At 40.6% G+C, this 13,493-nt stretch overlaps 1 protein-coding gene across 4 annotated transcripts in view; it reads right to left on the bottom strand.

Moving 5' to 3' along the window:
- Positions 1-13,493, bottom strand: part of STXBP5 (syntaxin binding protein 5) — a 338,787-nt gene that overhangs the window by 197,093 nt on the left and 128,201 nt on the right. For all 4 annotated transcript variants that reach the window (XM_075267641.1, XM_075267643.1, XM_075267642.1 and 1 more), the window contains exon 5: positions 5,927-6,061. In XM_075267641.1, coding sequence (XP_075123742.1) covers positions 5,927-6,061 — 135 coding nt within the window. The remainder of the gene's footprint in view (positions 1-5,926; positions 6,062-13,493) is intronic.

Raw genomic sequence — 13,493 nt, 5'->3', positions numbered from 1 at the left:
GGCCATCTGGTCCGCATCCATGGGAAGATGGATAGCACGGCCTACCTGGAGATTTTGGCCAAGAACCTCCGCTCCTCCATCAAGGATCTTAAGATGGGTCATCATTTCATCTTCCAACAAGACAACGACCCAAAGCACACAGCCAAGAAAACCAAGGCCTGGTTCAAGAGGGAAAAAATCAAGGTGTTGCAGTCGCCTAGTCAGTCTCCTGTCCTTAACCCAATTGAAAACTTGTGGAAGGAGCTCAAGACTAAAGTCCACATGAGACACCCAAAGAACCTAGATAACTTGGAGAAGATCTGCATGGAGGAGTGGGCCAAGATAACTCCAGAGACCTGTGCCGGCCTGATCAGGTCTTATAAAAGACGATTATTAGCTGTAATTGAAAACAAGGGTTATTCCACAAAATCTTAAACCTAGGAGTTGAATAATAATTGACCCACACTTTTATGTTTAAAATTTATTCAAATTTAACTGAGCAACATAACTTTTTGGTTTGTAAGATTTATGCATCTGTTAATAAATCCTGCTCTTGTTTGAAGTCTCTAACTTATTTGCATCTTATCAAACCTGCTAAATCTGCAGGGGGTTGAATACTACTTGTAGGCACTGTATGTGTGAACCTGCAAACAGAGTGTGGGTAAGGTGTGTCCGCCATTTCACAGTTGCTGATGGTCATTACTGTGGAAACCACAAAGGGGAAGTACATCACAGCATGGGGAAATAGCTGTGCAGATAACTGGATTCTGCTTTATTTATAATAATATAATATGTACATAATGCACATATTTTTTTTGACTACATGATTAGAGGCAAGTTTCTTTTAACAGGAAAATTCATTGTTATTTGGGATTCATTGTGAACAGTGGCGTAACTAGGAATGGCGGGGCCCCGAGGTGAACTTTTCAGACCCCAGAGTATACTAATCGGAGACCCAGGGGGAGAAAAACATTTAAAAAAACCCCTCTTTTACTAACCTATCTCCCGTCTCCTACGCTTTCGGCCTCCGAAGTAGTCGATCTTCAATGACGTCAGATGTCACATGACCCGGGACACAGGCCGGGGTCATGAGACGTCAGATGACTAGGCCGAAGTCTGCAAGGATCGTGGAGAGGTAAGTAACAGTATTTTTTATGTTTCTTACCTCTCCCGGTCCGCCAATCATTATACTATGGGGTCCAAAAAGTTAGTAGTTGGCGGTAGTTACGCCACTGATTGTGAAGTACCGTAATATAGTATGCTAACTTTCTTCTGTACATTGTTTAAATTATGGTGATGCCAAAATTCGGTTTACTATTGCATAATAGAAACACTTTTTAGAAAATAATTTGTGTTGTCACATTTCAAGCATCATCTCTCTCTACTCATAGCTATAAGAGAGATTTTTTTTTTCTTCAGGATAAAGTATAATAAATACATTCAGTGTCAGACAGGGGTGTCTAGGGAACACCAGAAAAAAAAAGGGGCACCCAGTTTGTTTTAGAGCAAAGGGAGAAAAATGCTGTGGTTAAAAAAAATGGTAATGTGCAGAACCGGATACGGATATTTAAATCCCCTAGGACCTTGATGGCGAACCTATGGCATATGTGCCAGAGAGGGCATGCAGAGCCCTCTCTGTTGGCCATACACGCAGTCTCCCTGATCGCTCACTAACGGGGAATCCAGTACAGCTAAAAGCTGTCCGTGTAGGCTGTGGGTCAGCTTACAATGACTGAAGAGTGTGATGTGCAGGTGCGATGACATAAGTTAGAAGTTAGATGGAGGACGCCCTTTCTGGGACTGCATACTAGGTAAGTTGCATATAATACTGTGTGAGGGCCCTCTGTGGAAAATATAATACTGGGTGGGGGCTACTGTGGAGTATATAATACTGAATGTGGAGCCTACTATGGAGCATATAATACTGGGGGGGGGCTACTGTGGAGTACATAAAACTGTGGGAGGGCGAGCTTAGTGTGCAGTATATAATACTGTGTGCGGCCTACTGTGGAGCATATAATACTGTGTGGGGGGCTACTGTAGTGCGTATACTACAGTGTGGAGGCTACTGTGGAACGTATAATACTGTCTGGGGGCCACTGTGGAGCACATTCTACTGTCTGGGGGCCACTGTGGAGTACATTGTACTGTCTGGGGGCCACTGTGGGGTAGATTGTTATATAAATACGCATGGGCATATTACGTCGCGGCTGCCGCGACAAGAAGCCGGTGCAGTGCACGGCATCCCATTGCGGCTTTCCACTTTGGTTGAGGCCCAAATGAATGGGCCTAGTCCAGAGGGTGCTGTTGCGAGGCGGACACCACAGCTGATTCAATCGCAGAATCCACCTGAGGAAAGGGCAGCTCGCGAGCGGTTTACATAGGCCAACATTGTGAGGGGGCGGATTATAATGTGAATTCCGCACCGAAATCCGCCCACCTCTTGCCCCGTGTGAATAGGGCCTAATTGTTCAAAAGTACCAAATGCAGAGACCTTTACCTTTCAGTACAAAGTTGTTTGCATTATTGAAAGCTATGTAAAGCTCCATTTACATAACTGTATTTTGAGATTCTGTGACTGTCCAGAATTGTGGATCCGCATAGTATTAAGGTTGAATTGCTATGTTCGTACTTTGCGATAATTTAGTGGGTTTTGGGTTGCGGTTTTGACACTGTCTCTAAAAGGTTCATCATCACTGCCCAAGAACAAAAAACATGTGAAAGACTCAAATTCTCAGTTGCAACACCACAACAACCCTTTCCCCTTCCCATCTTTCCTTCTTTATTTTTATATAGCCATTTTTAGATTTTGCCATTATTCCTTCACTTATTCTCAATTTTTACAATGATTTGTACTGTACACCAGATGTTCACTGCTCTGAAAAGTTGCATTACGCTTTCTATGCAGTGAGCTGTAACTATATGTCATTTCACCGGCCCGGGCGGGAATAGTACTGGCGTAAGCAGATATCAGATTTTTCAGCCGCTAATTATGTTCTGAACATCTGACCACAGATTTCACTTCATATTCATTTCTGGCCGAGGCAGACTGAACTTATATTAGCATCACTGATGTCAAGTTCTGGAAATCAAATGACATTAATGAAGTTCGGAGATGAGACATTCTTGACAAAACATATATTCGTTTCTAAAATTATACTATTTAATTGACATCACACAGTCTGCAAAGTCTGGCGTTCTTAACCCTTGCATTCTGAATCATTTTACATACGTAACAAATGCGCCAATCTAAACAGCATGTCAGAAAATACACTTTCTACATTTCAACCAATTGTATAAGACCAATATATATATATATATATATATATATATATATACATATATATATACATATATATATATACATATATATATACATATATATATACATATATATATACATATATATATACATATATATATATATATATATACACACACACACACACACACACACACACACACACACACAACGAAACCTCCCCAAAAGGCAGTCTGTAAAAAAAAAATAAGTGAGGGGATAAATCAACTATCATAGACTTGAAAGTGGTTTAAGAGAAAAACAAAGAATATGCATCATGAAATAGTCAATTCCTGCACGAAAACGCACAGAATTTATTTTTCTGCTACCACTGCGTAAATGTTAAAAATTACAATGTATTGTAAACCTTTTGCTCAAAACAAAAAAGGTGAATTCCTTATTAGTCAACTGTTCCACATGTAGCAGAGAGTACAATACTACAGATTCACCTAACTATGGGTGAAGAAGGTGGAAACATACACTCACCGGCCACTTTATTAGGTACACCTGTCCAACTGCTCGTTAACACTTAATTTCTAATCAGCCAATCACATGGCGACAACTCAGTGCATTTAGGCATGTAGACATGGTCAAGACAATCTCCTGCAGTTCAAACCGAGCATCAGTATGGGGAAGAAAGGTGATTTGAGTGCCTTTGAACGTGGCATGGTTGTTGGTGCCAGAAGGGCTGGTCTGAGTATTTCAGAAACTGCTGATCTACTGGGATTTTCACGCACAACCATCTCTAGGGTTTACAGAGAATGGTCCGAAAAAGAAAAAACATCCAGTGAGTGGCAGTTCTGTGGGCGGAAATGCGTTGTTGATGCCAGAGGTCAGAGGAGAATGGCCAGACTGGTTCGAGCTGATAGAAAGGCAACAGTGACTCAAATAGCCACCCGCTACAACCAAGGTAGCCAGAAGAGCATCTCTGAACGTACGTCAGTACGTCGAACTTTGAGGCAGATGGGCTACAGCAGCAGAAGACCACACCGGGTGCCACTCCTTTCAGCTAAGAACAGGAAACTGAGGCTACAATTTGCACAAGCTCATCGAAATTGGACAATTGAAGATTGGAAAAACGTTGCCTGGTCTGATGAGTCTCGATTTCTGCTGTGACATTCGGATGGTAGGGTCAGAATTTGGCATCAACAACATGAAAGCATGGATCCATCCTGCCTTGTATCAACGGTTCAGGCTGGTGGTGGTGGTGTCATGGTGTGGGGAATATTTTCTTGGCACTCTTTGGGCCCCTTGGTACCAATTGAGCATCGTTGCAACGCCAAAGCCTACCTGAGTATTGTTGCTGACCATGTCCATCCCTTTATGACCACAATGTACCCAAAATCTGATGGCTACTTTCAGAAGGATAATGCGCCATGTCATAAAGCTGGAATCATCTCAGACTGGTTTCTTGAACATGACAATGAGTTCACTGTACTCCAATGGCCTCCACAGTCACCAGATCTCGATCCAATAGAGCATCTTTGGGATGTGGTGGAACGGGAGATTCGCATCATGGATGTGCAGCCGACAAATCTGCGGCAAGTGTGTGATGCCATCATGTCAATATGGACCAAAATCTCTGAGGAATGCTTCCAGCACCTTGTTGAATCTATGCCACGAGAATTGAGGCAGTTCTGAAGGCAAAAGGGGGTCCAACCCGTTACTAGCATGGTGTACCTAATAAAGTGGCCGGTGAGTGTACAATAAATGCTGTAGTTAGTTGCCATAGAAAACCGACCACCAGCAGATAAAAGTTTTACTTGTATTGAGCAGTGTACAGCACTGTGCTTGGTATTGAGCGAGGAGGCCGCAGAGCTCACCGACCGCTGCGATCACTTCAACCAGCCAATCATGGTGATAGTTGCTTGAATTTGTTTGCTATAATATCACTGGATGCTTCTTCAGGATCCAAATACCATATTATCCAGCTTGTCTTCACAGCCACAGTGGCATTTCTAACATTGCTGCCAATATCAATCACTTTGCCAGTAGATACAGTTACCTTATCAGTGCCAGCTGGGAACAGTTTACAAAGCTGCTTAAAAGCTGTAATAATTGTAAAGATGCTTCCAGAATGGGTCAGCAAAGCTGGTGAAAGAGACATGCCCATGTGTTTACCAACGCACAATGACAAATCCAAGCCAGACTCTATTCCCACTGAACTGACAACTAGTACAGTAACTTCCCTACTATATGACATACATACTCAGCCCAGATCTATTATTAGTTTTTCTAAAAGAGGAGACCATGTAAATTCTGGGATTATACCCAAGAGTGGTTTTAATAAAATCATGCAGCTGTCAAAAGCTTACAAAAAAAAAAAAGAAAAGAATAAGGGCACGGAGTACAAGCTCAGCTTGGGAACCGTGTCATGCCACATAAATGCTCCAAGTGATTTTATCTGCTTGGATTTCTCCGCAGCCAACATTTAGGCCTCCAAAAAGTAATTAGCTCTCGGAGCAAGAACTGACGTATATAAACTGATAATCTAGTGAGGCATCAGATTCTCTGCAACCAATTAGAAGGAGTTTATGCATCTTTAACTTGGCTTTGTGCCCTGTTTTCTAGAGGGTTGCTCGGGGCATTGTCATGCAGCATTGGCACAAATGTTCTCATTAATGTCACCGACTACGTAACACTCACAGTTCAATGGCTTTATTCCACATGATGACGTAGCCTGAGAGCGTGAACATCTCCACATTGACAATGTGAATATTTCCTCTTTCGGTACCCACGTAGAGCCATTTGCTCTGGAAAGGCAGGTGGCAAAATGTTATCCTGAAAGAATAAAAAAAAAAAGATGAAGTGAAAGGTAACAGCAGAGCCACACAGTATAGACAAGACAGATACACTGCCAAAAAAATGGTGTCAATTTTTCTAACACAATACACATATTTGTACAGACTTCTATAGATCTTGCTCACGGTACTTGCTCAGGTTGTCTACAGATGGTATTTTCATGTACACGTTCTAATTCCAGATACAAGACTAGCTCAGAACTGAATATTAAAGAGACAAAACAGAAAATCTCTTGGTAAAGTCACACAGTATTGTGCCCTCACAGCTGATTTCCGTCTCCTATTGAAGGTAGTAGGTGAGTTGGGAGCAGTTTTTTTTTTTTTTTTTTTTTTTTGGGGGGGGGGAAGGGTGATGTGAGGGTGGATTCCACCGCAAAAAAAAATAAAAAATAAATTGTATATATATATATATATATATATATATATATATATATATATATATATATATATATATATATATATAATCGGGATTTCCCTAAGAATAGATGGAATTGAATTCAACAGAGACTACCACTTACCCCAAGTTTCCATCTTGGACAACAGATTTACATACATTTCACAGCGAAATCTCCCTAACTCTGATGCATGGGCTATTCAATGAGACCGTGCCACTCTGATGCACTGTGTAAGGAGTCATGCACCCAATAGTAAATAAAAATGGCTGTCATGCGGTTGTTTTCAACACATATTGGGCAGATTTATTAAAACGGTCTTATTATCCCATAACAACCACAGTGCAGCTTTCATTCTGTACAAAAAAATATTCTCTTTAAAACACAATTTACTAAATCTACTCCATTGAATTCATTGGGGAGACTCAGTTTTTTTTGATGGTCTGTTTTAATAGACCAACAAAAATAGGACATGTTCTATATTTGTCCATTTCCATGGATCTACCAGTATATTCAATTGTGAGGGATCCCTGAATATTCCTGCCCCAAGGATGCCAAACAATGTAGCCGCCTTAGAGAATGCGCAGAGAGTTTTTTTGCAGGCTGATTTTGAGGCAGCATCATTGCGTCTCTGCACTGTGATTATGGAGACATTGTTATATCATTGTAGTAGATATATAAAGAGGTACTATTGATGGTACACAGAATTTTCCCCTGAGCCAGCTCAGACAGGCGATACGCATGGGGAAATCGGCAATACTGGTCATAGGTAGGTGCTGTTGTGACAGACAATGCTGGCTTGCATGTATTTATAGTTTATATGCAATTGGTGCACATGGCTAGTTATACATGACTATATATTTTTTGCTCAGCAGTAAGTTAACTTTATTCAGCATTGTAACATTAAGACTTACCGCTCTCCGTATGTAATATGCTATGCTGAGCTAGCTAGGGAAACGGGAGGAAGGGGGCTTGGGGGTGAGAGAGGGAGATGGGGAGGGGGAGGGAGTCAGCTCTGAGTGAAGTGCGAGGCATCATTGTAGTTGTAGGAAAACAGAACAGGAAGATGCCAGGAGCTACCAGAGAAACCCAACACTCAAAACACTGCTAAAGGTATTTGGTTGCACTTATTAATAGTACTAACTAGCTTTTTTGTAAAATGATAAAATTATTACTTTTTTGCCCAGAAAACCTCTTTTAGGCCCAGTTCACATTTACGTTCGGGTTTCCATTCAGGAAGCCTGCTTGAGGACCCCCCCTTCCCAACGAAAACCTACACGCATTAAAAAGCAGTTACCTAAGGAAACCACACACTATAATGGGGTCCATGTGGTTTCTGCACAAGTCATGCAGAGGGTAAATTGCTGCTTGCAGGACTTTTCTCTACACATGTTTTGTGCGGAAACAGAGTGGAAACCACACGGATGCCATTATAATCCATGGGGTCAGCGGGTTTCCCAGATAACCACTTTATAATGCATATAGGTTTCCATTCAGAGGGACCTCAAGCAGACTCCCCGAACGGAAACCTGATCGCAGATGTGAATAGAGCCTAAATTTGTTTAGTACTTGGTCAGGACTTTCAATAAAGCATCCATTTCTCACCTATGATAGGGGTGTCCTGAGCTATGAATTTTTGTCTTGCGACCTCCACTGGTTCTGATTTGAAAGCAGATCATAGAACAAAAGGAGCTTACTAGCGAGAGTATGGGGAGCATGATGCTGTTCAAGGAAAGAGTTTGGTATTGAATTAAACCACCGTTTTCCCCGTTCCCTTCCTGGATGTATGGCACATCATTGCTGCATCACAATGAGCGGTGAATGACAGAGTCCTCCTAAGTGATGGACCTGAAGGGGAGGGTATTTAACAGGTGACCGCTGGCTACTAGATTTTAGAACATCGCTATGCTTAGTCTTTCTTTTTTTCCGTTTCCTTTTTAAATCCAGAAGAATCCCTTTAAATGGTCATTGATGTGGATTTGGCTTGAAATTTAAACAGTGTGAACATTTATCAAGAGCGTCTGTTTATATCTTGGTGTTAATCTGTAGTCATATCTGAGATATGCCACCATAAAGGTTCATTCATGGTCACTGTGGCACATTTTGTGTCATCCATGCTTCAGAACTGAATTGAACAAAAGGGGCTTTAGTCATAATTTATTCCAGTTTTATGGAATAAATGATAATAAAATGAACAGAAAAACAGTTTCTTCTAAAGAAAACAAAAATTTTAAGCACAAAATGACTTCATCCTATTAATATTATAAATGAGAAAGTTTGTGGGTTTGTGTGTTTGGATGTTTGCATGTTCGGATGTTTGTTCCTCAATCACGGAAAAACCGCTCGACCGATTCGGCTGAAATTTTCCACAAACATAGTTAATACACCCGATTAAACAATAGGCTACTTTTCGTCACAATAGCACACATACGTTTGTGCCAGGACCCCCACAAAACCCAAACTCACACCACCATCTCTGCAATCTCACACACTTTGGACCATAGCAAGCCACAAAATTCATATTGCCCTCTACAGCTTAGCCCCTAACCCCACACAATCTCATATACATGCCATCGGCGGGAACTTCAAATACTTCTGTCCCAAAGTCACTATGTAAAGTTTCTCACAACACCGTATAGCAGCTCAAATACAAATTAACTTCAACACAAAAGTCTCATGTATTGTCTGAATTACAGCAAAAACAAGATACAAAGTTACATTTCATATCCCATACCTTATACACAGTACGAAAACCTTACCCATGCCTGTATATACCCACTTCTAAGATCACCGCAGACGAAGTCGCGGGTAACAGCTAGTAAGAAAATAAACTTACTACAATGCTGAGTGCAACACTAGTGATTCATCTCTCTTACATAGAGCTGGGAAATAGTTAACAGCTATGGTCAAGGATTTATATCAAACAGACGTCTGTACACATTTCTGCAAAATTTTACTTAATGGGATATAATCGTATCACAGAGAGCAAAAAAAATAAAAAATAAATAAAATATGGTTCCTTGCTCCTATGCTTCTCTTCACAAGGACACTGAAGGGCTGTCTAGAAGGAACGATTCATGTGTTCTGATGTATCGCTTTAAATTCTGCTTTTACAAAGGGTTGATGTCAAGACAAATAGCTTCCACAGCAAACAAAGCTTTTAACAATTTGTACTGCAAAAAATACATTTGCAATAAATATTGTATGTAAAGGTCTTGTGGGATTCCAACAAGAGATGAGGAAGCCTTTAGGTAAACACATGAGGAGCTGAGCTCTCGGACAACTCTCCTGTATATAGATATTTCCTCTAACTCAGTCCCTTCAGGATAGTTCTCAGCTCTCGGCAGGGAATATTATATAATTACAGTTAAGGTGCAGAAGAAAGAAGACTGAAACCTTTCATAAATCTGAGCCCATCTATGTATTTAGCAATTTTTTGTGCATGTGAACAGTTTAGTGAGCCATATATGTCAGTTACATTACTGGGGGGTGGGTATGAGACCACTGCAGCCAATCACTGGCCTCAGCAATCACGTCCGGTACCAGTGATATGAACATGTGACCAACCAGCACGGAACGGACTGGAAAGGGGACTCAAAGCCAGAATAAAGGGCATGGGGTAGAGGAGAAAAAATAAATAAAAATAATAATAATAATAAATAATAATAATAATAATAATAATAATAATAATAATAATAATAATAATAATAATATATTATATATATATTATCCAATCCCTATCTAAATCTGTGTGGAAAAACAGTTTAAAAATATAAATGAAGCAATACCCCCTCCCCCAAGACTAGACTGCTATTAATGCCTAGTAAGAGAAGGATAACTATGAATCAGTCTGAAAACAGGGAAATAAGATAAGACTATGGTGTGGCCAGGACAACAATAGAAAAATATACTTGTATGAGAAGGAAGGGAAGAAGTCCGCACTAAGCCGAGGATCTCTTAAAATGTAACTTAATCCATCTTGATTAAAAAATAGATTCCAAACATACACAAAATACAAAAAAGTGATAGTAGGAAAACATGAACACAAACTTGGTTAAAATCGCTGACGCGTTTCAAGGTATTCTACCCCTTATTCATTCAATAAGGGGTAGAATACCCCAAAACGTATCTGCAATTTTAACCAAGTTTGTGTTCATGTTTTCCTACTATCACTTTTTTGTATTTTGTGTATGTTTGGAATCTATTTTTTAATCAAGATGGATGAAAAGTTACATTTTAAGAGATCCTCGGCTTAGTGCGGACTTCTTCCCTTTCTTCTCATACAAGCTCTTCATGCCTCATAAGTCCAGAGGTCTAGGAGTCGTGCACCCCGAAAATCCGGAATACATGGTGAGCTGTAGCCTACATTTATCTTTTTTTTTGTTCTGATAGAAAAATATACGGTACTGCTATACTTCTTGAGCTAGGTTCACATTAGTGCTGTGATCTCAGCTGTACGGTAACAGCACTGCAGGACTTTTCGCCGATTTTTGTAACGGAGTCTCCAACAGTACCTCCAGGGCAGATGTGAACCCAACAATGACTATTTACAGTCAAAACCATTACTATAACCTTTCTGAGCCCAACAAATTTTTCTTTCACTCACTGTATGACATGATGACACTTCACAGAGAGCAGTACTATCTGTAACTAACATGAAGAAACTAGGAGGAAGTACTATCTTTGCCTATAATTTACGAGAGAGAGAGCGAGATCACTTGAAAATATTACACTGGCAGAGGGTGATCACCAAGGAAACACAAAGTAAAAGCACTTACTAAAATGGTCATATCGGTAAAGCTCTGTGACTCCTCTGACTACATAGAGTCATGTGGTACAGGCAGCTCAGTACTCTCCTGGTATGCAGTGATGTACTGACACAGCGCTATGACAGCAGCCTCATCCTCTTATGGCAGCACATCACCAAACACATGGTGGCGAAGGGCTGGTTTCGTTTTTGAACAGAGAAAAAGGCTAGTTTCAGAGGATTGAAGAAAGTAGTAGCACCTGTCATATATACTTTCTACCCCCTTAGTGAAGTAAGCCTGCTTTTGGCTTCACATAGCCAAAAAAAAAAACAACCACCTGGAACGTGAAAATGCGGCCTAAAAGCACCGGCCTCTTATGCTCATATTATCAATACAATATGAACAAGACAAGTAAAAACCTGGTTTAGGGAGGCAAAGTGCTGGCTAAGTTATCACATGATCGCAACGGGCTGGCACTTCTAATAAGTGATGGAGGTTTTTAGCAAATGCGGGATCTTTAGGGTCCATTCACAAGGAGGAAAATGGTGCTTTATTTGGCGCTGAATTTTCCACGCTAAAAAAAAAAAAAAAAGCCTCCCATTAATTTCAAAGGGTTCTGCTAGCGGGAAAAAAAGCTAGCGGAACCCATTGAAATCAATGGGAAGCTTTTTATTTCTGCATTGAAAATTCAGCGCCAAATAAAGCACTATTTTCCTCCGTGTGATTGGACCCTTAGAGAAGACCTTTCACCACCTCCACCATCTCTAGTTCTTTGCATCCTTTAATAGTTGCTGTTCCACTGATTCTGACATAATTTGACTTTAGTTAGTTTCAGCACCCAATGTACTTCGGCTCTGTCAGGTGGGTGGTCCTCGGCGTCTCCTCCATTCTCAGACTGTCCAGCTGACCATAGAGGTTCTAATTAGCATAGTCTGTACTAAAACTAACAACACTTATTACTCAGAAAGCATGTATATGGGAAGGTGTTGAAACGGAGCCCACCATCAAGTCCCACCAGGGTTCCTCATGACAGTCACCTTTTAGAGGACCAAAATATAGAAAGACAAAAAAAAAAAACACACAAACAAGAGCAGGGTGGTGAGAAGCCACACAGCAGACATGTCCCTGTTCCCAAACTCATCTTCCTGTGCCCATTTGTATCTAAAGTTACGTTGTACTCTGCAAAAAAACAAAATCAGGTCTCGGTTATGAGGGGACCCCGTTGGAATTTCACGCTGCCCATGTTGGACTACTATAAACCTGATGACAGGTTCCATTTATAAATGGTGTTTTGGTTACATTAATTTGACTTTATCGTTAGCCACTGGTTAACCCAGCGGAAACAGCACAAGCTGATACTGTGCAGTGAACCTAGTGGCCATAGCTCTATTAAAAATTAAAAAATATATCTATCTAATGAATAAAGAAATACTAAACATATCTATAAGAGTAAAATAGCAAATAATACCGTCACTAAATGTCCACAAATCATTACTTCGGTGCCTGCGTCTGCATACTAACTAGTCCCCAAATCCTGCAGCAATTTAGCCCTTTCCAATGAAGATAACATTCTGGCACCTACATCACATCGTACTCTGAGGAACCGTCCTTTCCTTTACTTCCTTCTGGTCCTATAATCTGTTTTTTTACAGCTCAACAATAAACCGTTTTGTTTTTCGTTCAAATCTAATTCTTGACTAAAGTGTGTCCATTAATTGCTTTATTTTATGCCTTTGACGGTGGCTGGAATGTGAGCAGAAATCTGTTATCACGCACTCTCTCATGTTCTTTTTGGCCATTTATAATGTCAGGATGTGTGCCCAGGCTCTGCGGATTAATCCACCAGGGTGAAATGTGCGGATGTCTAAACACAATCCCTGCATTCCTGTTTATACATATAAGAATGTACCAAACTTGTAGCACCGCCAAGTGAGGATGGTTGGGAAGGAAAGAGTGCTTGGCGATTTGGGAAATATACAGCACCTTTTAAATGAAGTCAAAATAAGACTAAACAGCAAACTTTCAGAACTACTGAGGTTTCCCTCTTTGGTCACAGCATGAAGATGCCTGCTGTACTCTTATGGCTAGTGCTATACTTTATTTAAACTCACTTCTTTAGACAGTATAGTAAGCAAAGTCATCCTACTAATATCCTATCCTACTTCCTACTAATAGTGTGTGTTTGGAGGTTTGTTCCTCAATCACGCAAAAACGGGTGAACGGATTAGCATGAAATTTTCCACAGACCTAGATATTCACTAGGAAGGAAACA

The sequence above is a fragment of the Leptodactylus fuscus genome, chromosome 3, assembly GCF_031893055.1.
Source record: "Leptodactylus fuscus isolate aLepFus1 chromosome 3, aLepFus1.hap2, whole genome shotgun sequence".
Taxonomy (NCBI): Eukaryota; Metazoa; Chordata; class Amphibia; order Anura; family Leptodactylidae; genus Leptodactylus; species Leptodactylus fuscus.
This window is presented reverse-complemented; position numbering and strand designations above follow the sequence as displayed.